At 43.1% G+C, this 27,700-nt stretch overlaps 3 protein-coding genes across 4 annotated transcripts; 2 read left to right on the top strand and 1 right to left on the bottom strand.

The window, feature by feature from the left end:
- The first annotated feature begins 68 nt into the window (after positions 1-68).
- LOC142467543 (putative defense protein 3) lies at positions 69-5,023 on the top strand. The gene is made up of 5 exons (XM_075573376.1): positions 69-1,206; positions 2,291-2,403; positions 2,664-2,779; positions 3,170-3,234; positions 4,228-5,023. Exons 1-5 carry the CDS (start codon positions 1,008-1,010, stop codon positions 4,320-4,322), a joined length of 588 nt encoding a protein of 195 aa, XP_075429491.1. The 5' UTR covers positions 69-1,007; the 3' UTR covers positions 4,323-5,023.
- NDUFA1 (NADH:ubiquinone oxidoreductase subunit A1) lies at positions 4,878-12,080 on the bottom strand. Its single transcript, XM_075573377.1, has 3 exons — positions 11,749-12,080; positions 7,499-7,588; positions 4,878-5,027 (listed from the first exon to the last, which is right to left on the bottom strand). Exons 1-3 carry the CDS (start codon positions 11,848-11,850, stop codon positions 5,007-5,009), a joined length of 213 nt encoding a protein of 70 aa, XP_075429492.1. The 5' UTR covers positions 11,851-12,080; the 3' UTR covers positions 4,878-5,006.
- Positions 12,081-12,750: 670 nt separating this feature from the next.
- Positions 12,751-25,839, top strand: UPF3B (UPF3B regulator of nonsense mediated mRNA decay). 2 transcript variants are annotated; one of them, XM_075573374.1, is made up of 10 exons: positions 12,754-12,957; positions 16,014-16,120; positions 16,247-16,353; positions 17,294-17,392; positions 18,643-18,753; positions 19,481-19,524; positions 19,905-20,093; positions 22,274-22,413; positions 22,905-23,211; positions 25,035-25,839. In XM_075573374.1, the coding sequence occupies exons 1-10, from the start codon at positions 12,844-12,846 to the stop codon at positions 25,176-25,178; spliced, it is 1,362 nt and encodes a 453-aa protein (XP_075429489.1). In that variant the 5' UTR covers positions 12,754-12,843; the 3' UTR covers positions 25,179-25,839. The 2 variants fall into 2 exon arrangements, with proteins under 2 accessions (XP_075429490.1, XP_075429489.1); XM_075573375.1 differs by lacking the exon at positions 17,294-17,392 and having other exon boundaries at positions 12,751-12,957.
- The last annotated feature ends 1,861 nt before the right edge of the window (positions 25,840-27,700 follow it).

The raw sequence follows: 27,700 nt of genomic DNA, 5'->3' as shown, positions 1-27,700 counted from the left end.
AATTTATTTATTTTTAATTGGGTAGTTGGTATTTCTTCCATAACTTGTGACAGGAACCCTGGAGTCTGATTGATTATTCTCACTTTCGGTTATTCCAGGACCACGCGTTGACAACCTTTAGTCACAGACTGAGAAAACACATCCCGTGACTTTACCCAGAAATGTTCTCCACGTACAAGAGGAAGACTGAACAATTCAGAAGGGAGGAAGTCACTTTTCGTACCAACACATTCACTCAACAAGAGACTTAGAAAGAATAACTATTGGTAAGATCGTGAAATATTAGCAATATACAGGTACACAGAGGCACGCCGAATGCCTGGATCTTAATCGGAGTTTGGTCCTGGCGCAAACTGCCCATTAAAGCCTGAATATACCAAATAGAGGCACACACACACAGGCACACAAACTACAGTAAAAGAAGATGGAGGCACACAGTTTGCGTTCCAAAAAGAATAATTATGTTTCGAGGATGGCACAGGTTCTGCTTCAGACATGGATTAAACTTCGGCAATTCTTTTTGCAACTCAAACTGTGTGCCAGCTTCCTCCTTTTGCTGTAAGATCATGAAATATTAATATTTCTGATGCCTTGGCTTTCGTGTCTTTCCGCAAGACAATCCGCAGTCCCGATGCGTTCTTGTATATTTTCATGGTGATGTAGTGAAACAGGACTGTTTCTCCAACCTGGAAATGTTCCCGTTCTGGTTTGTGTAATTTCCCAAATCTCCACCACTTGGAACATCCGAACCATGGAACGTCCGCTTCGGACTATAAAGAATGACCCCCTTTGTGAAGGAAGCATGAACCTTTCTGTGATTTTATCTCTACAACATGTGCATTTAACAAATTAAAGTGTGCTCATTCTGACCAACTGAAAAACAAGCGCAAGACATTTGGACAGAAGCCAAACAGGAACATGTGAGTCTGTTAGGTTGGTAACTCCCATCCTCCTGCATCTAACTAGATCACTCCAAAGGGTAGCCCACATAAAGCTCACATATCTCAATGATGTCTCAGCTCAATCTCTCCTACCGTCTGCTCTTCATATCCATTCTTAGTGTGTCTTCATATCCAAATGGTGCTCCTGAATCTGCCTGTCAATCTATGATGCCAGTTCACCAAGGAGTATCTCCACAGCCGGCTGCTGCACCATACATATTCAAAGTTGGGTCCAGCTCCTTCCAGAATGGCAAACCAATACAAGGTACCTTCTCTTATATTACATGGCAAACCAATACAAGGTACCTTCTCTTATATTACATGGCAAACCAATACAAGGTACCTTCTCTTATATTACATGGCAAACCAATACAAGGTACCTTCTCTTATATTACATGGCAAACCAATACAAGGTACCTTCTCTTATATTACATGGCAAACCAATACAAGGTACCTTCTCTTATATTACATGGCAAACCAATATAAGGTACCATCTCTTATATTACATGGCAAACCAATACAAGGTACCTTCTCTTATATTACATGGCAAACCAATACAAGGTACCTTCTCTTATATTACATGGCAAACCAATATAGGTACCGTCTCTTATATTACATGGCAAACCAATACAAGGTACCTTCTCTTATTTTACATGGCAAACCAATACAAGGTACCTTCCCTTATATTACATGGCAAACCAATACAAGGTACCTTCTCTTATATTACATGGCAAACCAATACAAGGTACCTTCCCTTATATTACATGGCAAACCAATACAAGGTACCTTCTCTTATATTACATGGCAAACCAATATAGGTACCGTCTCTTATATTACATGGCAAACCAATACAAGGTACCTTCTCTTATATTACATGGCAAACCAATATAGGTACCGTCTCTTATATTACATGGCAAACCAATATAGGTACCTTCCCTTATATTACATGGCAAACCAATACAAGGTACCGTCTCTTATATTACATGGCAAACCAATACAAGGTACCGTCTCTTATATTACATGGCAAACCAATAGAAGGTACCGTCTCTTATATTGCCTGACAAACCAATACAAGGTACCGTCTCTTATATTACCTGGCAAACCAATACAAGGTACCTTCTCTTGCATTACATTAATGCTTCTCTTGACATATCTTTAAATATTACTAATTATGTTTGTACTGTATTTATTGTCAGTGAATATTTAGTTCTATCTATTGTTTTATTTATATTAAATACATTCCATCTTTAACAATAAACACCTTTATTTTTGACCCTTTTACTGTGAAGAGCCCGACTCGCTTTGCAATGCAAATGCTTTCCCAGTTTGACCATTTCCCCTGTTTACAGTCCAGATATTGGGCCCCGAATACAGAGGAATCCTGCTGGAGAGTCGGACGTTTGAAAACAAGGCCCTGCTTGGAAAATGGGTACAGCCACCAAATAATACAAAGATCTTACAGGTAAATTAGGAGCTCTGTGGGTGGATAGATCGATAACAGAGATATAGTGATATACGGATACTTTGTACTTTTAAACGGGGAAACTTACCCTTCCAAAAGCAGTGTAACAAAGCAAAAGACGGCTAGAATACCGCGACTGTGATTTTATAATATAAAAAAACTACTTTAAAGAGGAGACTCAGTAATTCTATCAATTCGAAGCTTCTTCCAAATAACGATTGTGTTACTATCTGCATCGTATTTACTTTTTTTTTTTCTAGTGCCCTGAAAACCCAGATGGTGCGATTACCCATTCCAACACCAATTTAAAGACCAGTTCCACCACTTACACATGGACACCGCCAGACTCAGACTGTCCGTCTATTATTTTCTTCATGTAAGTTTCGCTTCTGTTAAAATGCTTTAACTCAGGAGTGGCCAACTCCAGTCCTCAAGGGCCACCAACAGGCCAGGTTGTAAGGATATCCCTGCTTCAGCACAGGTGGCTCAGACTGATATACTTACACCTGACCTGTTGGTGACCCTTGGGGACTGGAGTCGGCCACTCCTGCCTTAACCCCTATGCACGTGACTTGCAATAGATTGCAAAGCTATATGCAGACAGAAAGCATTGCCTTGGGAGGCAAATAAATCAGACTCCCTTGTCATAGATTGTGCATTTCCTACATGACAACCGTCTAATATCACGATACACACACACACTATATATATATATATATATATATATATATATATATAATTATATTTTATTTCCCATTTTAAACAGAGCGACTGTAGCTCAGTCTCGTGAAGTCTACTGGCTTGGAATCCAATCTGCTGTCCTTTGGAAAGGTGAGTTGTACGTTAGGAACTAACCGGTAGAGCTGCCCAAAGCATAACGGCATATAGGGAAAATTGGCAAACAATGGCTCATATCCACAGGATGGTGCTAAGCTTTAGCACGTTTTAACACCCATTAGTTTGAAGGTGCATCAGTTAGGACGCACTGAACTGTGGGACCCTTTAATGCCGCGGTGCTCAAGTTTCTGGGGTGCGGCGCTTACACAGGCCCCGCGCTCTTCGCCACAACATTTAAATGTAATGCCGGGGGAGCACGCGAGGCCTCTGTATGTCCCTTACCTTGTCTCCGGTGGCTTCAATGTGGCGTCATCTGGGTCACATGATGTGACGTCAGAAGATGCTGGAGAAAAGGTAAAGGGGGGGAGGGGGGGTGTGCGCAGGCAAAAAAGTTTGCGCACCAATGCTAATGCATATATATATATAGTGTGTGTGTGTATCGTGATATTAGATGGTTGTCATGTAGGAAATGCACAATGTGTATAATAGTTTTTTTTCTTGCACAGCGCTGAGTATATGCAACGCTGTACATGTTTTTGCGGTCACGAGTCTCTGCCCCCATAGAGGTTACAATTTGTTTTTGGTACCTGAGGCACAGGGAAATAAGGTGACCTGCCCAAGGTGACAAGGAGCTGACACCGGGACTCGAACCAGGTTCCCCCGTTTTAAACTCTGTATCATTGTTTCCAGAGTCAGCGTTTTTACTCACTGAGCCAATCAAGTGAACATCATGTGATGTCATTATCGGTGGGAGATTTTGCTTTTCTTTGCCAATGACGGCTTAAAATGCACTGCAGCAAAGTAGGGGTTAAAAAATAAGTTGCTGGCGATGGCAGAGAAAGGGTTAAAATTAACAGCAATTGCTTCTATTATGAAGTTTACTTATAGCAGCTTTACAGTTGTGAGTAGTGGTACCAGAGTACCTTTATATTGCAGCATATTTTATTTTTGTGCTTCCAACAAACGACTTTTTTTCCCCTTGCACAGATCCGGCAGCTACATGCAGCGCTGAGAAAACGAGCTGGAAAACCGCTATATTCTCCATTCTGTGTTTTAAATTAGCAATTGTACTAATATTTTAAACACAAACCACCAGTTCCTCATTGGACGGTCAAACAAATGATACATACATCTGTCTATCTGGCAAAGAAGGGCGGGAGCCGTGCTGGTCCTTTCTTGCATGTAGTAACAGAGGGAGAATGATAACATTTATTGGACCAACAAGTAGTTGATATGTTACAGGCTTTCCAACCTCTCAGGGTCCTTCATGAGGTCCTACCCCGACCCTGAGAGGTTGGAAAGCTTGTAATGTATCAACTACTTGTTGGTCCAATAAAAGGTATTATACCCCCTACTCCCTCTTCCTATATCTGTAACACTATATTAAAAATACAAATATTTGCTTTTAAAAGTCTTTTTTTATACTACTTCATACATTAATTCCTAACTGTCGCACCGGACCCCGGAAACAAACGTGGAGTGAGCCCTCTAAAAATCGCCCTCTACAAAATGAGCCCGTGTGTACAATATATCTGGGACATCCCAAGGGTGCTGGAAATATTAAGCTGCACATGCTGAATTGTGATTTCAAACTACAAATAAAAAAAAGTGTGAAAATATGTATCCTGCAAAAACAATGCATTTTGAAGTTTTATTTATGCAGCTTCCATATGTACATATTAAACATAGTCTGTATTAAGTACAATTAAAGAAGATGTTCGTTTGATACTTCTTGGTGGTTTCTTTATTAAAGCAGCTTTGTAAATTTAGTCAATATTCTCCAATCCCTGAAAAGAAAGAGAAGGTGAATTATTTTAACATATAAAATACTAGGACTTCTCACATACAGCGTATAGTATGCATATGATATAGATTGATTGATGTCAAATGTGTTGAATAGTCCAACCGACTTTCCAACTAATCGATCAGGAAATGCAAACAGTCCAGGTGCAGAGATAAGAATAAGAACATGCCAGTCCATAGCCCTGCACTATGCTGATAACATACAGAATTATGATGCTTGATAAGACCGTCGCTGCTTCAGATATAGGTAGTATGTTTGCAGCATGGTAAAGCTTCCCACAGATAATCAAACTTAAGGGATTACTCTATATCAGCAGAAGCAACGCATTGGGGCGGTTTTGGTCGCTCTGGCTGATCAAGGCCTAAGCATTAAGGCAATTGTGCACTTTATGACAAGCCAGCTGATAACCACAGGTCTTTAAACATGAATAAAATGGGCTGAAGGAGTGGTTCAATGACACTGCAGCAGGGGAGCCTGGTTCAAATCCCGGTGTCAGCTCCTTGTGAACTTCAGCGGGTCACTTAATCTCTCTGGGCCTCAGGTACCGAACAGATTGTAAACTCATTGAACCTGCAAAATTCTATGTACAGCAGTGTGTACACCGTCAGTGCTCTTAAGGAAAACCATTATTGGTAGTAAATAAGCAGGACTGCCATAACATTTATATGTTCCTCAAACACAAGCTCACAATTCACATAAAATGGCTGTTTTATAGTAAACAGCTAGTACAGTTGCATCATTAGACATAAAAATTGAAAGCAAACAAGAGCCAATAGGCCTACCTGAGTTAAACTCCTGATTTCCTCTAGGGACACTATAGACCATATGTGAGTACCAACCCCGTCTCAGAACTCCCGCAACCTACTTGACCCTCTTCAATTGGCTTCCAGACAGCATACTCAGCGGAAACTGCTCTCGCCAGAGTAGTGAATGACCACCATAGTGCAAGATCGCAAGGAAACGACTCCATTGTGATTCTTCTGGACCGCTCCTCTGCTTTCAATATGGTTGATCACACCACCGTGTCTCTTGACGCGCTCGCAAACTCGCGCACGCTGGGTGACCTCATTAACTCCTTTGGATTCCGCTATTTTCTCTATACTGAAGATAACTATATTTATCTGCACCTGACCTTGCACCTGCAGTCCAGTCACAAATCAGACTAGTGCCAACCAGCATTCTTGGCCTGGGTGGCACTTTGTCACCTCAAGCTTAATACGTCCAAGACAGATTTTCTCACACTGACTCTCACACCAGGCCCCATTGTTCCGTCTCCATTACCGTGAACACCCCTAAGCAACTAGTCTCGCAGGGACTCCGTTCAGGGGTTACATTCGACTCCTCCCTCACCACATAATGCTGTTACTAAATCTTGCCGTTTCTTCCTTCGCAACATTGCAAAGCTGCGCTCCTTCCTGTGTTCCACACCTACACGTTCTCTCTGGTATGGATTACTGCAACATTATTATATCCGGCCTCCCACCTCTCTCCCTTAGGCCGAGATTAAAGTGGACTCGCGCGATGGAGCGCATGGCTTCACACGCGCCCGAGCGATGGGTTAACTGTTCTTCCAGCGATTGGGGAGGCGTGGCGGAGGAGTCACCAGGCTAGGTCGCCCTTATTGGCTGAACCGCTCACGTGACAATAATTTGTCTTCAAAAATCTGCCGTGTGCACTATGGCCAGCCTCATAGAGAAGAAGTCTGTTCTCACCGTCGCGAGCACTATGGCCAGCCTCATAGAGAAGAGGCGCGAGCACTATGGCCGACCTCATAGAGAAGAGGTCTGTTCTCACCGTCGCGAGCACTATAATCTCAGCCTTAGAATTTATTTTACAAAGCTGCTGCTTGAATCCTCTGCTCTTCTAGATGTATACTTCTGGCCTCCTGACATCTCTCTGCTGCCTTACACACTCCTCTGCACCTCCATATATCTCGTTACAGCCCTAATGGCGTCTTATGCTCGACCCAAAGTTCTCATCATTGCACCTTTTTCCCCAGCCTCCCCCTACCTATGGAACTCTTCCACTCAATGTCAGCCACCATCACCTTCCGTTTCCAAAGGCTAACTGAAAACACACCTCTTCAAATAAGTATCTCACTTAGATTGTAAGCTCTTCGGAGCAGGGCCTCCCTTTGCCTGGTTGTCATTATGCTGCTCTTATCTCCACTGTTTATACTTTATTTCTCCCTTGCAGTGTAATTATATAAAGCTCTGTCTGTATACACTGGTGGAGCTACATAAATAAAATATATATTTTTTTAATTTAACTCTCCTTTGAATTTGAGCAGTCATTCTAGTGTAAGGCTAATCCAATTACTTATTCTTTTCATGAAGACAGACATTGTTATTTTCTGCGTCACATACAAATGTAGACACGGAGACAGATTCAATCCCAATGTTCTGTCCATCCCTGTAACACCTGGCAGGTAACAGCACTACAAACATGCATTACCTTTGATTTGAAGTAAAGTTGCTCCCCTGAAACTCTCTTATCTCTCTCCATGAGATACCATTGGTACGAAAACCGTGCAATTCTTTTTTCCTAGAAATGAAACAAACATTGCAATAAAGTTCCTTATCTGTTGATAATCATCATTATAAATAGTAGTTTACTAAAATGAGGCTAGTAACAAAAATAATGGTATCACCAATATGACATTCTACAAATAATTGTGCTATTAATACAATGGTAAATTGGTAATAAGTATACCAATAATAATGGCTTGATAATAAAATGATGCTTTTAATAGGAATAACGGTAACAATGTAGTAATATACCATTATCCATATTATGTTATTAATGAGATGGGTAATGTTATAGTGGTAAAATAATATTAGGCCTAATAAAAATAAATAAGGCAGGCCTGTCACACTGTTGATAAATATAACAGTGTTCAAAACTACTGTATAGATATTATAATAAATAACCCAGGCCTGCGCTGCACTGGTAATATATATTATATGGTTGATCTCCTATATATAATAAATCAGCTAGGTCTGCGTCACACACACAGATAGATCTATAAGCCCGTTGATCGGCTGCTGGATGAAAACCTCCCCAAGGATTTTCCAGGTACTGCGGTTGAAGCCTCTCCACGTTGCTCCAACACATTTTCTGATTTCATCCTACCATCTTACTTTTGGTCTTTGTCTTGTTCTTTTCAGCCCTCTTGGAATCCTGTTGACTACCATCTTTGTCCAATGATGATCATTTCTTCTTCTGATATTTCCAGCTCACTGCAATTTTTTATTTCTTTACTGATGGTGTCACAGACTGTTTGGTTTCGAATCCATTCATTCTTTTTCCTGTCTCTACGGGGTAATACCCAGCATGCATCTCGCCATAGTTTATTTATTTATAAAATATTTTACCAGGAAGTAATACATTGAGAGTTACCTCTCGTTTTCAAGTATGTCCTGGGCACAGAGTAAAACAAATAATACATGGTTACAAATACAGTTACATAAATGAACAAGGTATACATTTATATACAAGACATTGCATGCACAGTTAAAGAAAATATATTTATGAGCGTATGAAACAGTTACAGACCAGATTAAAGTGTGAGACAGCCTTAGATTTGAAAGAACTTAAGCTGGTGGTGGATATGAGAGTCTCTGGTAGGTTGTTCCAGTTTTGGGGTGCACGGAAGGAGAAGGAGGAACGTCCGGATACTTTGTTGAGTCTTGGGACCATGAATAGTCTTTTGGAGTCTGATCTCAGGTGATAGGTACCGCATGTGGTAGGGGTGAGGAGCTTGTTCAGGTAGCTGGGTAGCTTGCCCAGAAAGTATTTGAGGGTGAGACAGGAAAGGTGAACTTTGCGCCTAGACTCTAGTGATGACCAATCTAGTTCTTTGAGCATTTCGCAGTGATGTGTGTTGTAGTTGCATTGGAGAACAAAACGACAAATTGAATTGTAGAGGGTGTCAAGTTTGCTAAGGTGGGTTTGAGGAGCCGAGCCATATACTATGTCTCCATAGTCAATAATTGGCATTAGCATCTGCTGTGCAATACGCTTTCTGACCAGGAGACTTAGGGAGGATTTGTTCCTGTAAAGTACCCCTAGTTTGGCATAGGTCTTGGTTGTCAGGGTATCAATGTGCATCCCGAATGTTAAGTGGGAGTCAAACCATAAGCCCAGGTATTTAAAACTAGTGACAGGTGTTAGGGTGGTTTTAGCGTTGGTTCTAATCAGGAGCTCAGTCACTGGAAGCTTTACAAATTTAGTCTTGGTCCCAAATACCATTGTTACAGTCTTGTCAGTGTTTAAAAACAGTTTGTTTTGGGAAATCCAGTTTTCGAGTCTCAAAAAGTCAGACTGAAGTATGTGTTGAAGGTCAGAGAGGCTATGGCTGTGTGCATACAGGATTGTGTCATCTGCATACATGTGTATTGAGGCTTCCTTACAAGCTGTGGGAAGATCATTAATGAACACTGAGAAGAGTAGGGGCCCCAGAACAGAGCCTTGCGGGACACCACAGGTGATATCCAGGGGGTTGGAGTTAGAGCCTGAGATGGACACATGTTGGGATCTTCCTGATAGGTAGGACTGAAACCAGTTTAAAGCGTGTTTCCCTATTCCAGAGCTCTGGAGTTTGTTAAGCAGGATAGCATGATCAACTGTGTCAAAAGCCTTTGCAAAATCTAGGAATACTGCACCAGTGAGTTGTCCCCGTTCCATTCCACACTGGATTTCATTGCAAACTTTTAGCAGGGTAGTTACGGTGGAGTGTTTGGGACGAAACCCAGACTGGAATTGGCTAGGGAAATTTGTCTTGGTGTAGAACTCGCTTAATTGGGAGTGGACACATTTTTCCATAACTTTGGATAGAATTGGGAGAAGTGAGATTGGCCTGTAGTTTGAGACAGTGTTTTTGTCCCCACTTTTGAAGATTGGGACAACTCTGGCAGTTTTCCAGGTCTTAGGGATATGGCCTGCAGACAGGATAGAGTTGACTATGGACGCAATTGGTTTGTTCTCTGCATTGTCTAAAGCTTCTGAATTATCTTCGCATTTAGGATCCAAGTGTCACATCCATATGCGAGCACGGGCAGAATACACTGCTCAAACACTTTCCTCGATGGCACATTCTGAACCCCTTCAGTCTACATCACCCCAAAGGCGGACGCCTGATGGGGTTCCCCCAAGAGCTGCTCCCCTCTGCACATAACCAGCGTGCTAAGGGTTAATCTCCGTGTTTGCTTACTGCCGTGTTTCGTCAGCCCCACCCTCTGGAATGCTAATGCCCTGGGGACAAAAGGACTTTGAAATCACAGCTGCATTCATTAGGAACCCCTTCAGTCTACATCTGTGTCACCCCAAGAGCGCACAGCCTTTGGCGGATGTTAAAATTGCTGCATTTGAATCTGAAACTCTCCAACCCTTTTATCCCCTGTACCCAACTCTCTGTCCATGAAATGTCTGTAAATTGACTGTATAACCCTGTTCATTTAATGTAACATTGTATTGTAATAACTATCTGCCCAGGACATACTTGAAAACGAGGTAACTCTCAATGTATTACTTCCTGGTAAAACATTTGATATATAAATAAAAAATAAAAAAATAACAGTGGAAGGTTCCTTTGAAATATTGTTACTTCTAAATGCGCACCATCCCATCTTCATTCTCCTATTAATCTCATACAAAAGGTTCCCATCCATTGTTATTTTAAGGCTAAGGTAGACAATCTTCGACTTCTTTTAGTGCTATTGCATTTATTTCAATCTTTGCAGCCACGACATATCTGTTGAACATCACTTTGGTCTTGCCGAGGATTCAAATGGAGGCCCACATTCGTCTTGCCTCGCAAGTTCTCCAATTTGTTGCTGGAGGTCTTCTGCACTTGTGGCAAAAATAATGTCATCTGCAAATCGTAGGCGACTCAAATATTTACAATGGATTTGGATCCCTTTTTCTGCTCACTCTAACGTCTTTAACAATTCTTCAAGAGTATCTTTGAAAAGCTTTGGTGACATGGCGTCTCCCTGCTGCACTCCCTTGCTGATACTTAATACACCTACTAATTACAGTATAATCAATTAGGTCTGCGTCACATATATATATATATATATATATATATATATATATATATATATATATTCATTACTCGGTTATCCGACAACGTGTTCTTGAAAATAGCATCAGATGGTGAAACGTCATAAAGCCAAACCCATTTTCTGACCATTGGTATGTATTATAAAGAGATAGATACAGTATGAGAGTTGGCGAGCGTCGCAAAACTGCCCATTGGCACAAATTATAAAGTGTTGTTCGTCTAAAAGTGAAACATCGGAAAGCGAGGACTGTCTGTCTCTGTGTGTGTGTGTCAGTGTGTGTATGTATGTCAATGTGTGTGTGTGTGTGTGTGTGTGTGTGTCAGTGTGTGTATGTATGTCAATGTGTGTGTGTGTGTGTCAATGTGTGTGTGTGTGTGTGTCAGTGTGTGTGTGTCAGTGTGTGTGTGTCAGTGTGTGTATGTATGTCAGTGTGTGTACAAAGATAGGGAAGCCTCCAGTATATAGATTAATATTATGGCACGTGCACATATCTCACATATAGATATAATAATCAGCCAGACCTCTTACACACTTTGATTGATATATATACATACACTGATACAGCTACATCTATATAGATCTTCTATATAGATCTATATATATATATATATATATATATATATATGATAATAATGTCACCTTGCCCCCGTTGGTGTACTTATGGATCCAGTTAGTAGAGAGGCCCGGTATCATCAGGCAGACGGCCATGATACCGAGGCCGGGCAGGATCTCATACCACATGACGCTCCCGGTTTCCAAGCTCAGGGTCACCCGGCCGGACCACAATGCAACGCGCCTGGATGGGGGGGGGGGGGCGTGCTGGTCACGTGACGGGGGAGGTGAACCGCTGAGCGCTAACACTCACTGAGTGACCCTTTCCCATTCTGTGAGGGGGGAAATCACTGGGCAGCTGGGTGGTACATCAGTGTGTTTAAGGGTTACATTGGTCGGCAGGATTGGGGAGTATCAAGTAGACATCAGGAAGCTCGAAGCTGGTTAGCCCACATCAAACATGGCCGACATATACAAAGGGTGCAGGGGACCAGGTTTTGCGAGAGTTTAGTGATTCCTCCCTGCTTGACAGTGAAGTCTCGCGCGATTCGAGCACAGCAGACAAGTGCGCAACACCACAGCAACGGACGACGCCAACAAGCGGCCATCTTGGAGAGGGAAAGAGTTCTTTGGAGGGATACACAATGCCCACGAAGGACCGGCTTGTGTGGCTCGAATTTCGTCCAATTACTTATTTCCCGAATTGGTCTTCAATGAAGACGGACAATGGGTTGTTTGTGACGAGAAAGAGACATGTTAAAGTGCATGTAGGCGGGAGACAGGCGAAATTGTTCGAGTGAAGGAAAACCCCCGGGTATGTGGGCTTGAGACGGGATGCTACGTATGGAGACGGGGCAGTGGGGTGTTCAGCGACAAAAATAAACAATATTCGAAAACTGCTATGTGTTATTATTTTACATTGACTTTTCCCCTACCAAGATGGCATCTACTGTATATGTTATACATTGGCTATTCCCTTACCAAGATGGCAACTATCCTGCGTCACCGTTGGCCATGTGACCACCCTTCAACTACAGTCTCGAACGGTGTCCAATCAGAGAGAAGGACAGAAGGGGTTCCACCCCTCATTGGCTCCTTAGAGGAAGGGGAGGAGTTGGCAGCTAAAGTCATAGTCACTTCTGGTCACCCAACAACACGCTTGTCCATCCCCTCCCCAAAGCCATGAAGGAGGACAAGGAGAACACCAAGCCCAAGAGAGGGGAGCACAGGGCCGGGGGAGAGGAGGAGGGGGAGAAGCTGGAGAGGGTGAAGGAGAAGAGGGAAATCCTGAGCAAGGTGAGGAGGGGGCAGCAGGAGGCCTGGCATACTCACACAGGTCTCACTCCTCATTTGGAGGCAGGCCATCTCATATCTATATCTACACATTTATTTATAAAATGTGTTACCAGGAAGTAATACATTGAGTTACCTCTCGTTTTCAAGTATGTCCTGGGCACAGAGATAAGACAAATAATACATGGTTACAAGTACAGTTACATAAATGAACAGGGTATACATTATATACAAGACATTGCGGGCACAGTTAAAGAAAATATGTTATGGGCGTATGAAACAGTTACAGACCAGATTAAAATGTGAGACAGCCTTAGATTTGAAAGAACTTAAACTGGTGGTGGATGTGAGAGTCTCTGGTAGGTTGTTCCAGTTTTGGGGCGCACGGTAAGAGGAGGAACGTCCGGATACTTTGTTGAGCCTTGGGACCATGACAAGTCTTTTGGAGTCTGATCTCAGATGATAGGTACTGCATGTGGTAGGAGTGAGGAGCTTGTTCAGGTAGCTGGGTAGCTTGCCCATAAAGAATTTAAAGGCAAGACAGGAAAGATGAACTTTGCGCCTAGACTCTAGGGATGACCAATCTAGTTCTTTGAGCATTTTGCAGTGATGTGTGTTGTAGTTGCATTGGAGAACAAAACGACGAATTGTAGAGGGTGTCAAGTTTGTTAAGGTGGGTTTGAGGTGCCGAGCCATATACTATGTCTCCATAGTCAATAATTGGCATTAACATCTGCTGTGTGATACGCTTTCTGACCAGGAGGATTTGTTCCTTTAAAGTACCCCTAGTTTGGCATAGGTCTTGAATCTGGCACATCATGAATATCTGGCACTCCTGTAGTGATATAATGACCTGGTGCTTATGTCATAAAAAATAATAAAGCATACATTACCAGCAAAGGTAAGGAGACAACAGCACTCAGAAGGTATAAGCAGCTATAAACTGTATTAAAGAAACTTGCACATATATCCAACGTTTCGGTCCGCTGAACGGGACCTTCCTCAGGGGGGTGCACTTGTCGGCTGAAAACCTCCAATCGCCTGCATGTGCATGAAATCGCACAGGCTTCAGCAGGCGAGCCTCAGCGTCAGCGCGGTTCAGCACTGCTCCCCCCTCTATGGACGCAGCCTTAGACAAGTCTACTACACCCTGCCTTTCACCATTTTCACCTAGCATACAGTGATCCCACTGCAGCAAGGGATTCTGGGAAATGACATGCAAATGAGCACACAATGTGTTACCTGAAAAGATATATACACATACATACCAGCAGTGTCAGACATCAATAATAATAGTTTTTTTTTTAAATTACAGAGCACTGACAGTGTACGTAGTGCTGTACATAGAAATTTTGAATGAGTCCCCCTGTGCTGTGGAGCGTACAATCTAATTTTTGGTGCCTGAGGCACAGGGAGGTGAAGTGACTTTCCCAAAGGTCACAATGGGGATTCAAACTGGCGCTTCTCTGCTTTAAAGCCAGTGTTATTGTTTTCAGAGTCGGTGCCTTTTCTCCCTGAGATGCCCGTTTGGCCCAATGGAGTGTCTCACTGCTAAAAAAAAAAATATATGAATAACTTTTCCATATTTATATATTTTTGAAGTCCTCACATTTCCATCATATTTAAAAACAAAATCCTGCACCTTTCCATCATATTTGGCTCCCAAATCGCTCTGTTTCAGTGCTGGGATGTTGGCATCCCTGTACTATTTCCGTACGAGCGAGCCATGTAGAAGAGACATTGAGATGGAGGGAATTATAATGCATAATAAATGGACAACTAATAAACCTTACATTGTTCTTTTTGCGTTTGGGAATTATAACACCGCATAGGTATGTGCAAGTAAATATATGGTACAAAGGACTGGCAGTCTATAAGAGCACTGCGGGTGAGATACGTATATCTTTATATAGCGCCCAGAGCTGTACGTGGTGCTTTACAAGACAGACAACACAGTACAGGGAATTATAGTACAATAAGTGCAACATATAACATCAGACAATAGGAAAGGAAATCCCTGCCCCGGAGAACTTACAATCTAAGTGGTATGATGGCAGATTTTCGGAGACTGCAGTTGAGAGAATAAGTGCCTTAGCTGGCAGTCATTGGTAGGAGTGACTGTGGGTGTGGGACAGTGGGCATGAGTCTAGACTATTGGAACAGCTAATTTTAAGATATTCGTCGTAAAGGTGGGGAGAGAAGGTGCTAGGCGTATGCTGAGTGTGAGGAAGTTTCACAGGTAAGGGGCAGTGAGGGAAATAGGTTTAAGGAGATGGAGAGCAGTAGAGGTGAAAGGGGGGGGGGGGATTATGGGTAGAGCGCAGAAGCATAGCGAGAGATCAGAGCTGGTATGTAGGGAGGAGCAGATGAGTTGTGAGCCTTAAAGCTGCAGTTCAGTCTTTTTTTTTTTTTTTTTTTAATTTATTTTTTTACTTAGTTTCATGTGTGCAATCTCTAATTACCTAAAGAACTGTATAGCTGCCAGTCAATTCGTTCTCCATGTATTGATAGGCGAAATTTGGTGACATAATTAGAGCTGGCATATGTTTTTATTTGCTTCTGTCAGTCAGTGGAAGCTCATGAATATTCATGAGCACTCCTGCACTGACATGTGCTAGAGGGAGGGCAGGGCTGACAAAGGGGTGTGCCAGGGCTTGTGACAGGACATGAAGGGGCAGTGCCTTAGCAAATGGCTGTTAAAATAGAATACAAGAAAATTTGTCTTTCAAAGTTGTTGTTTTTTTAAAACAGAAAATGCTAAAAGTATTTTTTCTTACTACAGAACTAATTTATTTAAAAAAAACACATGCAGGATATTGACTGAACTGCAGCTTTAAAGGTAAGGATATTATATAAACAAAGCTCTCGCATGGCTCATGTACAGGATGTCCTGTAAAGTGGTCCTCAATATTTCTGCATTTTCTAAGCCTTCAACTACAGAGTGAGATGGGCAGAGAGTTAACAAATACAAAATCAACATTGAGATTTATGCTTTAGTGAGTGTGTCTCTGTGGTGTCTGTTACAGAACCTACCTAGAAATCTCACCATTTATTTACAGGTGGTTATTCGACGCCTGCCTCCCAGTCTCACCAAGGAACAGCTGGAGGAACATCTGCAGCCTCTGCCAGACCATGATTACTTTGAGTTTTTTGCCAGTGACTCCAGGTAATCCATATTCCGACGTGAAATCTATTCCCTGTCCAAAGAAACTGAGGAAACAGATGTCGTTGTAAAGTGTACAATTCGTGTGTTTGCCTCGCCATCACATCGTTTCTTGTGTTTCTTTTACAGTTTATTTCCTCACTTGTTTTCGAGGGCGTATATCAACTTTAAAAGTCAAGAAGACATAGTGTTATTTAGAGACCGCTTTGATGGATATGTGTTTATTGATCACAGAGGTAAGTTGATTGAAATAGTTGTTCAAATTAGAAGTTTGTTTGTAATTCCCATCTATCATTAACTGATAAAGGTGGGGGAGCTTTCATTGGCGATTGATCTGTAGATGAGTTGGAGAAAAATTCGATCTAGTCCGAAATGGTGTTTTTTTTTTTTTTAAGTCAAATCCCCTTGTAAAATCTTCAGGGATTTTCGGCTGAACAGCCACTGTGGAATATATACAATTTCCCCCTTAGAACCAGTATGGAAGAGTGATTTTAATATACAAAAGTTGAATCGCAGTTAATGGGCATTTTTGCTTTACAGAATATGAATGCTGCGTTTGTGACTTGTCTGGCAATGAGATTTATTCTTTCGGACTGTCCTCCATAATGACATACAATTGTCCCTTTTTAAGACAGGGGTCCTCAGCTGCAGTTCTCAAGCACCCCCAACATGTCAGGTTTGCAGGATATCCCTGCTTCAGCACAGGTGTCTCAAAGACTGAGCCTCTAAGCCACCTGTGCTGAAGCAGAGACCTAGCCACCTGTACTGAAGCAGGGATAACCTGACATGTTGATGGGGGGGGGGGGCGGGGGCTTGAGGACTGGAGTTGAGCACCCCGGTTTTAAGGGATCCATATTGCATTAGAGAAACAATTGGTAAATACTTTGCTTGAAATCAGCCACGTTACCGTAAATGCAAACAAATATATTTCCAATGTGATATGTCCATTGCTACCCCTATTGCTCTCCTTGCTCCTACAAGTTGCTTGTTATAATCTCGCTTTCGTGCGTGAACTAACAAAATGGCGTCCTATGCGGCAGCACGTACTATTTTCGGGGGAGTTTATAAGAAGCGCATTGTGATTGCAACCCCCCGGTGTTTCTTGTGTCACGCTAGTCCATGTTGCTCCAAGAGTAATGCTTCTATAAAGGTTTGATTTCTTTTCCAATGCAACAGGCCAGGAATACCCTGCGGTGGTGGAATTTGCCCCCTTTCAAAAAGTGGCCAAAAAGAAGAGTAAAAAGAAAGATGCCAAAACTGGGACTATTGAAGAGGGTAAGGGAGCACCCAGACATGATACTGGGGTTATTGCAGAGGGTAAGGGAGCACCCAGACATGATACTGGGGTTATTACAGAGGGTAAGGGAGCACCCAGACATGATACTGGGGTTATTACAGAGGGTAAGGGAGCACCCAGACATGACACTGGGGTTATTACAGAGGGTAAGGGAGCACCCAGACATGACACTGGGGTTATTACAGAGGGTAAGGGAGCACCCAGACATGATACTGGGGTTATTACAGAGGGTAAGGGAGCACCCAGACATGACACTGGGGTTATTACAGAGGGTAAGGGAGCACCCAGACATGACACTGGGGTTATTACAGAGGGTAAGGGAGCACCCAGACATGACACTGGGGTTATTGCAGAGGGTAAGGGAGCACCCAGACATGATACTGGGATTATTGCAGAGGGTAAGGGAGCACCCAGACATGATACTGGGGTTATTGCAGAGGGTAAGGGAGCACCCAGACATGACACTGGGGTTATTGCAGAGGGTAAGGGAGCACCCAGACATGACACTGGGATTATTGCAGAGGGTAAGGGAGCACCCAGACATGATACTGGGGTTATTGCAGAGGGTAAGGGAGCACCCAGACATGATACTGGGATGGAAGCTGTCGTTTTATTGAGCAGTTTGTATGAGAGCTGCAAGTGAGTGAAACCATTCAATCTTGTTGCATTTTCTTTACCAATTTTGTTGGCCGATTTGATATATGTTTAGTAGCTGCAGAAAAATTGGCGTAAGATGTTTTCGCCACAACATTTTTCCATAACCAATGTTGTGAAATATTGAGCCTACTTACTATCATTTTTATTATGGAGGAATTGCAATAATGTCTATACCAGGGCCGGCCACCAACAGGTCAGGTTTTCAGAATATCCCGGCTTCAGCACAGGTTCACTTCGACTGAGCCTGTGATTGAGCCACCTGTGTTGAAGCAGGGACTTAATGAGCCACCTGTACGGAAGCAGGGATATCCTGAAAACCTGACCTGTTGATGGCCCTTGAGGACTGGAGTTGGCCGCCCCTGGGCTATATCATGCGCTCTTATTTAATTCCCTGGAACTGCAGCAAAATGCACTCGATCTGTAAACGTCTTACTGAAGTACAAACGGACCGGCGTCCTTTCCAATCACCTCTGATCTCAAGGGCCCAAATAAAAAGAATCGTTGATTTGTCCTTTTTTTATATATATATATATTTATTTGTTTGTTTGTTTGTGTTTCTCTCGCGTTTCAGATCCCGAATACAAAAAGTTTCTGGAATCCTATAGTGTCGATGATGAGAAGCTGACATCTACGCCAGAGACTTTGCTGGAAGAAATAGAGGCGAGAAATAAAGAAATGATCGGTAAAAGGAGCAGCAGTTCTAATAGGGGCCGGACTTGCATTACGCTAAATTCTTAACCACAAATCTCTTTTTTTTTTTTTTAATCAATGGGCATCACCTAGTAGTCAAATGTAGAGAGTGGTTAGTCTGAGATCAGATGCATTGTAAGGAACCCCAACCCTCTCTAATAGCGCGTCTGAGATCAGATGCATTGAAAAGTCTTCTGTGTTTGGTACAATTGTCAAATGACCTCAAAATTGCAGGGAACCCTTAAGGCAGCGGTGCGCAAATGGGGATGGGGGGCGCGTGCGGGCGGTTGCAGAGGCCCCACGCTCTTCCCCCAGGCATTTAAATGCCGGGGGATCGCGTGAGGCCTCTGCAACTCACCGGGGTTCAAACGCGTTGCTGTGACGCAGCGCCATGGCAACGCGGCATCATGTGACCCCGCGGCGTCATTTGCCGCTGCCAAACCAGGTAGGGCGCGAGGGCGGAGCAGGCAGGGGGGCACAGCTCCAAAGGTTTGTGCTCTCCTGCCTTAAGGGGTGCCCGGGGAACCCAAGGCTCCCTAGGAACGACTGTTGAAAAACATTGATCTAAGGTGTGTGTGTCGCACACACCTTGTGTGGGATTTCAGCCAACTTTGTGTGCACAGATTATACACCCTTTTTTTTTAAGGCCTTTGTAAAATTCTCAAACATACCCCATAATTATATATTTTGTTTTTTGTTTTTTTCCTCCCCCCTCTTAGCTAAGAAGACGACTCCGCTGTTAAGCTTTTTAAAAAACAGACAGGTACGTTTTCGCTGTACGGTGCCGCCTGTGGCCATTACGGACATCTTTTCCAGATTGGAGAGTTGCAATCATGCCAGCTGGCTGTGGGCTACTAAAGTCTCATCTTCCCTTGGCCGAGCTGGCAGGAACACGCTCATTGTTATTGTTGGTGTTCTGGGCTTCAGTTTTAGAGAAGATAAAAGCCTTGCAGTTCTGATAAGTTCCAGTATTACTGACGATCGTGCCATAATGTATAGATCTGTGCTGTTATTCCCCTGGGGGTTGGAAACATTACTGACGGACCACGCTTGAGTGGAATTTCTGTAAGCGGTACAAGTGCTTGGTAAGAAATATGAACGTTTCACGTCCACCAATGGTTGCATTTGAACTCTTCTTTCCAGAGACTGCGAGACGAAAAACGCGAAGAGAGGAGACGGAGAGAACTGGAACGCAAAAGGCAAAGAGAAGAAGAGCGAAGGAAGTGGAAAGAGGATGAACGAAGAAAAAGGAAAGAAACCGAAAAGCAAAAGAAGTTTGAAAGGGCTCCGGAGAGGGAACCGGACAGATCAAAGGACGAGCCAAAGATTAAGGTAGGTGGGTGGCAGGACTGTATGCGAATTAGTGCAGGGGCGCTCAAGTCCTCAAGCCCCACCCCCAACAGGTCAGGTTTTCAGGATGTCCCTGCTTCAGCACAGGTGGTTCAGAGGTTCAGTCTTTGATTGAGCCACCTATGCTGAGGCTGGGATATCACAAAAACCTGACTGGGGGGGAGGGGGGTTGAAGACTGGAGTTGAGCACCCCTGCCTTTTAAAATAACAATTTTATGTGATTTTATTAAGGACAGTCCAAGAGAATGAGTTCATGGCAAGACAAGTCACAAAGTCATCATTTTCATTCACAAGTCGAGCACCCCTGATTTTTAGGGAACCAGGAGGATGGGTCAGATTTATAGCCGTCTTGTATCGGAAAACTCTACATTATACAGTGGTTGTATTTTTATTTCCAGGGGGTAGTAAACATTTCCAGCTGTAAATAAAAAGTCCCTCCTTTTATAAACGGAATAAATGAGGTTTGGCTGAGGTATTGTATTGTATGTCTTTATTTATATAGCGCCATTAATGTACATAGCGATTCACAGTAGTAATACCGGTGGTAATCAGATAAATAACAGATAATATAAATAACAGATCATGGGAATAAGTGCTTTAGACATAAAAGTAAAATTTCGGAAGAGGAGTCCCTGCCCCGAGGAGCTTACAGTCTAATTGGTAGGTAGGGAGAACGTACAGAGACAGTAGGAGGGAGTTCTGGTAAGTGCATCTGCAGGGGGCCAAGCTTTATGTATAGTGTACAGAATATCCACAGTGCTATTCATATGCTTCTTTAAGCAAGCGTGTCTAAAGTTGGGTCTTAAAGGTGGATAGAGAGGGTGCTAGTCGGGTACTGAGGGGAAGGGCATTCCAGAGGTGCGGGGCAGTCAGTGAAAAAGGTTTAAGGCGGGAGAGGGCTTTAGATACAAAGGGGGTAGAAAGAAGACATCCTTGAGAAGAACGCAAGAGTCTGGATGGTGCATAACGAGAAATTAGGGATGAGATGTAAGGAGGGGCAGAGGATTGTAAAGCTTTAAAAGTGAGGAGAAGAATGGGGTGTGAGATGCGGGATTTGATCGGAAGCCAGGAGAGGGATTTCATGAGGGGAGATGCTGAGACAGATCTAGGAAAGAGTAGAGTGATTCTGGCAGCAGCATTTAGGATAGATTGTAGGGGAGACAGGTTAGAGGCAGGAAGGCCGGACAGCAGGAGGTTACAGTAATCAAGACGGGAGAGAATGAGGGCATGAGTCAGAGTTTTAGCAGTCGAGCAACAGAGGAAAGGGCGTATCTTTGTTATATTGCGGAGGAAAAAGCAACAAGTTTTAGAAAGGTTTTGAATGTGAGGGGCGAATGTGAGAGAGGAGTCGAGTGTGACCCCTAGGCAGCGTGCTTGGGCTACTGGGTGAATGATTGCTGTTGGAACTACAATGTGGAAGGAGGTAGTAGGGCCAGGTTTGGGAGGAAGTATGAGGAGCTCTGTTTTAGCCATGTTGAGTTTAAGGCGTCGGAGGGCCATCCAGGATGATATAGCAGAGAGACATTCAGAAACTTTGGTTTATACAGCAGGTGTAAGGTCAGGTGTTGAAAAGTATATTTGTGTGTCGTCGGCATAGAGGTGATAATTAAACCCAAAAGATGTTATTAGGTCACCTATAGAGAGTGTGTACAGAGAAAAGAGAAGAGGTCCCAGGAGAGAGCCCTGGGGTACCCCCACAGAGAGATCAATAGATGAGGAGGAGGTGTTGGCAGAAGAGACACTGAAAGTACGATGGGAGAGGTAGGAGGAGATCCAGGATAGAGCTTTGTTCCGAATACCTAGAGTATGGAGAATGTGGAGGAGAAGAGGGTGGTCCACTGTGTCAAATGCTGCAGAGAGGTCGAGTAATATGAGCACAGTGTAATGACCTCTGTCTTTGGCAGCATGGAGGTCGTCAGTTATTTTAGTGAGGGCTGTTTCGGTGGAGTGAGCAGTGCGGAAGCCAGATTGTAGAGGGTCTAGGAGGTGCTAAGTTACCATAATATCTTACAGAGCGATGTATGCAGAGCCCAACACCTGTGACAATTCTAAGCAGGTTGCTTCTCCATGCTGAAATCTTAGCACAGGGCGTCTGGGCCCAGTTATTGTAACATTCAGACCCATTGTCAAAGCATCCATAAAAATAAACCCCTCTCTTTCAGTTACTTAAGAAGCCAGAAAATGAGAGGGATCCGGAGAAGAAGTTTAAACCGAGAAAACTTGAAAAGGAGAATCTGAGAGAAGAGAGAGGCTCTACAGGAAAGCGGTCAGATGGTGAAATCGGGGAGGAAAAGCTAAAGAAGTATGTGGGTTTGCTGCTCTGTCACCATAAATCTGTGCTGAATTTATCTCTCTGTAATAGTAACTGTCCTCAACCCCTAGGCATTCAAGTAATCCTGAAAACGTAAAACGCTGCGTAAAACTAGCAGCGCTATACAAGAACATGCTATTATTATTATTATTTATTATTATTCATGATCACCATTTATTCTATCAAAATACAGTATATGGCTCCCTGCTGTGATCTGCCAAACGGGAAAATAAAATCCCATTCATCGCATGTTTTAATATAATTCTAAGAATCTGCAGTCACTTTAATTCTTCCCTATTTTCCAGCTTTTGTTGTTAAGTTAATACATTTGACCACACCTATGTTGTAATAGTTATGTACCAAATCCTTTTTTTTTTTATTGCATAAATGGTTTGCTAGAATGCCACTGGCATATCTAAGAGATAATGGGGAAGGGCCCATGTAAAGTTGAATGACACAGCATGCTCCCTTCCTGAACGCAGGAGTGAAGAAGAGTACGTGAAGGATTACAGAGATAAAGATTATGACCGAGAGCGCGAGCGGCGGCTGAGAGAGAAGGAGAAGCTGAGACGTCACGAGGACGATCGCCGGAAGCCGAGGGATCGATTCGAGAAGGACCGATGCTTCAGGAGAAGGGAAGACGATTACAGGAAGGATAGGGAGACCGCGAGAGAGAGAGCACGGAAACAAGAGCTCGTAGAGTGCCCGCAGAACACGGACAAAGCCGAGAGAGTAGCCAAAGATGATAGGAAGGACGATGCAGCCAAAAGAGATAGGATCCGGAACAAGGTACGGCTTTGTTTCCTTTTCCATGTTCTGCCGACGTCAAGTTCTAACAATCACTGCTTGTCCAGATGGAAGAATGATCACTTGCGCTCCTGGCGCCATATACAGCTATAGTGTGCGACACTGTCCCATCACGTAACACAACATATCCCAGTATACAGTAAAAGATCATGGGGTTCAATAACGAAGCTGGGGCAGGTTATTACAATGTGTCTATCTCAACATATCAAACCAAATGTATGTATGTCTTTATGTAGCGCCATTAGTGTACATAGCGCTTCACAGCAGTAATAGACGTGACAATCGTATAAATAACAAATAATACAAATAATAGATCATGGGAATAAGTGCTTCAGACATTAAAAGTAACATTTAGGAAGAGGAGTCCCTGCTCCGAAGAGCTTACAATCTAATTGTTAGGGAGAACGTACAGAGACAGTGGGAGGGCATTCAGGTAAGTGCATCTGCAGGGGGCCAAGCTTTATGTATCGTGTCTAGTATTAGCCACAGAGCTACTCCATATGCTTCTTTTCCAAATGGGAAGAATGAAGCTTGCTGGCTACTTCCTCTTCTCCATAGTATGTGGTCTTATATTCTTTTAGTATGTAAAGTGAGCATGTTCTTCCCATGTATGCAGTAAAATGAGGGCTTTGTTTGGTGTGAAATATTGTATCATTTATATCCAATCCGTTTTTATATACGTAGCTTGTGATCATCCACTCTCAGTTAAAAGCATTTGAAGGAATATTTCTTTACATTAACTCATGTTGGCTATAATCGATGTTCCACAGACGGTATATTTTTTTTTAAATAAGCAAAATATAAAATAGTACTGTAAAGCCATGCTATTTTTGGCAGTACACCTATGCCAGGAGTGGCCAATTCCAGTCCGCAAGGGCCACTAACTAGTCAGGTTTGCAGGATATCCATGCTTCAGCACAGGTGGCTCAGTTGTTGATTGAGCCACCTGTGCTGAAGCAGGGATATCCTAAAATCCTTCAGGACTGGAATTGGCCACTCCTGGCCTAAAGTGTCTAACAGAGATTTGAGTATTTTTATTTATTTTTTTAAGGTTTATGAAGCCTTTTTTTGTGCCTTTATAGGGGCATATAAAATAGTAATAGTGTCATATGTATATATAACCTTTCAATTCCCAAGCACTGTACAATGACATGTTACAGTTGTTCATGCAACCTGGGGGAGAGATGACACTGACACTGTGTATATATTCTGACCACAAACTTGCTTTATCTATCAGGTTCAGGTCAGTTAAGTGAACACATTGATCACCACTCACATTGTATAAATGTGACTGTGCCCATATTTACTTCATGTATAAAACTAATCTCTCTGCTCCCACAGGGACCCGCAATGCATTGAATATTCATACATGAACATAGAAAGTGTTACACAAGGAGTGGCCAACTACGGTCCTCACCAACCGGCCAGGTATTCCGGACATGCCTGCTTCAGCACAGGTGGCTCAGTTGACTGAGCCACTGATTGAGCCACCTGTGCTGAAGCAGGGATATCCTTAAAACCTGACCTTTTTGGTGACCCTTCAGGACTGGAATTGGCCACTCCTGGCCTAAAGTGTGTAACAGAGATTTGAGTATTTTTTTTTTTTTTTTTTTAAGGTTTATGAAGCCTTTTTTTGTGCCTTGTAGTTTAGCACGGCAAGTCTTCCCCTTTACTGTACATGTATTCTGACAAGTGATCATTTTGCTAGGAAAGCAAAGCGAACAGACATTCAATGAAGCAGAACTGTGAAGTGGTGTTTTATATATTATTATTATGATGATTATTATTATGCCATTTTTGTCCAGGATCGCCCAGCCATGCAGCTTTACCAGCCTGGAGCAAGGAGCAAGACCCGAACAATGCCGGGCGATGAGGACATAGCCAAGTCTCCCGACCAGACCACAGACAAAAAGCCAGAGAGTGAGACCGACACGAGGGAAGAAGAGTAAAGTGCAGAAGATTTGGTGTGTCCTGACCGTCGTGACAACCAAAGAACACCAACTCGGCAATCCAGAAGTGCCTTCGTAGAGAAGGAGCCAGGAACAAGCAGGAAAAGTGTCCAGAGGAAAGCGTTCGGCCCATCGGTGGGGGGTGGGAAAGAGAGGGCACGGAGTTTGGCTCAGAATCCAAGTTGGGTTCTTGTAAGTGACCGGATTGTTGATGGAATGTGTAGTCTGTAGAGGTGACAGAGAGATGGAAGTTCCAGTTTACAATCTCAACAAGTCTTGTGGCCTTAATGAAACAGAAGTCCTCCATTCCTGTGTCGTCAGAGGGATATGACAGAAGAAAATTTTCCAATGTCATTTTTAGCCCAGAATGGGCTGAATATATAGAGCTAGCCCAGAATTTCAGTTTTGCAGTGTAGCTGTAATCTAATTTTTATTTTTATCGCGTTGCTTTGAACGTTCAGAAGGAAATATAATCTCTGCTCTAAAATGCTGTACAAAGTCTCAGAATAGCTCTGTAGTTTTCTTTTTGTTCTTAATTATTTTCATACAGATCTTTATTACACACAGTATGAGAATTCAGCTTTAACATGTTATGAAACAGATGACTGCTTATTTTATCAGAATGTTTGCATCGTATTAAAGAGTTCATTATCTTCTCAAATTTGTGTTTTTGTATCCCTCCCCTCCTGGAAAATTTAATATTTAATTCGTATTCTAAAACCATTCTGGGGGGTAATCAATTTGTTTCTCTAGGGACAACAAATATAAAATGAGCACTTTGCATGGGGAAGGGTATCAAATATGCATGAGCTACATATGTTGGAATCCATCTTCAAAAGATGTTTTATTTGTGATGGAAAAATTAGGGATGTTTGCTGCACACCAAAAATATACCGTTACTGCCGCTGCACCCAGGGAAGACCTGCATTTCATCCAATATAATAGATGGACAAGGGCACACGGATTTCAATCATAAAGAATTTATTGTGACATAAAACCCCCCATGTTGCAGCCCACTGGCCTTTCCCAAGTGACGTGGCATTGTGATGGAAACGCTGACCCGATCCTGCCATTTGGGCTGTGAGAAGAGATGTGAAAGGCAAGGGGAAGGTGACGTCTTCTCCTGGCACGTGAAGAAATGCGCCACTCCCTGTGTATTGTGCAGCTAAAGTGTTCGCGATTAAAAATACAGGACATCAAACACAGGCTAAAAATAATAGAGTGCTATAAGTGTGTTTGGATGCCACGCAATATGTATTTAGTTCGATCCAAGTGCCCTTGGATAAGAGCACTCCTTGCCGTGGGTGCACGGTAAGCAAAAGCTGGGAGGGATCTGTATAAGAAATAAATTAACAAAAATGCTTGCACTCACAGGGTCTTTTAAGTGAAGAAATATTGCTTTTTATCAAATAAAAGATCAATGTTTTGGACTACTCTTGGACCTTTGCATTGTTTTGATTTCTTTTTGGGGGTGCGGGGGGTGTCCCCGTCCCCCCCAATATTGCAAAGGACTATATATTTATAAATATATAGCTTGCTTTTTCAAGCAGATCTTTGCAATGTGTTATACAGCACGTGTTTTTTTTTTAAATACTTCAGACATTTCCCTTTTATATCATTTCTGCTGATTTTTATGCATCTTCAAGTCGGTTGCAACTTGTAAAGCAACACTGAATTGCTGAAATCAAATGTACAATCAAATTCACTGTATATAGCGTGAACCCCTCCAAATACATGACATCAATAATAGCCACTGAAGAGCATTATCTGAAATACTCCGAGCTGCAGCTGTGTGCAGACCGTCCAACACTGGGCATGTATACATAGGTGCATATATCAATGTGGGATATAGGATCTCACAGGCAAGTGGCTACCTCTTATGAAGCACCATAACACGTGGTTTGTTAAATGGAAAGATCATTTTACACTTGTACTGTATTTGTGGATTTATTTCATTGCACTGGTGATAACATTTATTAGGGTCGGGGCGCTCAACTCCGGTTTCAAGGATATCCCAGCTTTGGAACAGGAGGCTCAATCAGTGGCCACCTGTGCTGAAGCTGGGATATCCTTGAAACCTGACCTGCAGCCCCAGCGATGTGTGCGCCAGCTGCAGATCAATCGGGGGCGTGGCGGACACGTCACGGAGCTGGTTCTCCCTCATTGGCTGAACCAGATGTCGCGCGACTGCAGCCAGAATTTTCAATTTCAGATGTGGCAGCAAGATGAGCAAGTACCATAGGGAATCCGGTAAGAATCCCTGAAGTGCGCGCGGACGCAAGCACGCGCACGTAGCGACGCCGCCACCATTAGCTCGGCCTAAGGCTGCGGCCAGGCATGGCGCTGGTGCGTGGTGACGTCATGGGCTCTGCTCGGGCCGGGCGATTTGTGGCCGACTAGGTGCGTGTGTGGGGGGCGTGGCCATGACATCACGGGGCTGGTTTAGGCAAGCCGCTCACGTGACGCACCAGCGAGTGCGGAAATCAAATTTGCTTGCTTTGCGAGCAGCTAAGCGCTGTGCA

This window comes from Ascaphus truei, chromosome 16 (assembly GCF_040206685.1).
Source record: "Ascaphus truei isolate aAscTru1 chromosome 16, aAscTru1.hap1, whole genome shotgun sequence".
Lineage (NCBI taxonomy): Eukaryota > Metazoa > Chordata > Amphibia > Anura > Ascaphidae > Ascaphus > Ascaphus truei.
This window is presented reverse-complemented; position numbering and strand designations above follow the sequence as displayed.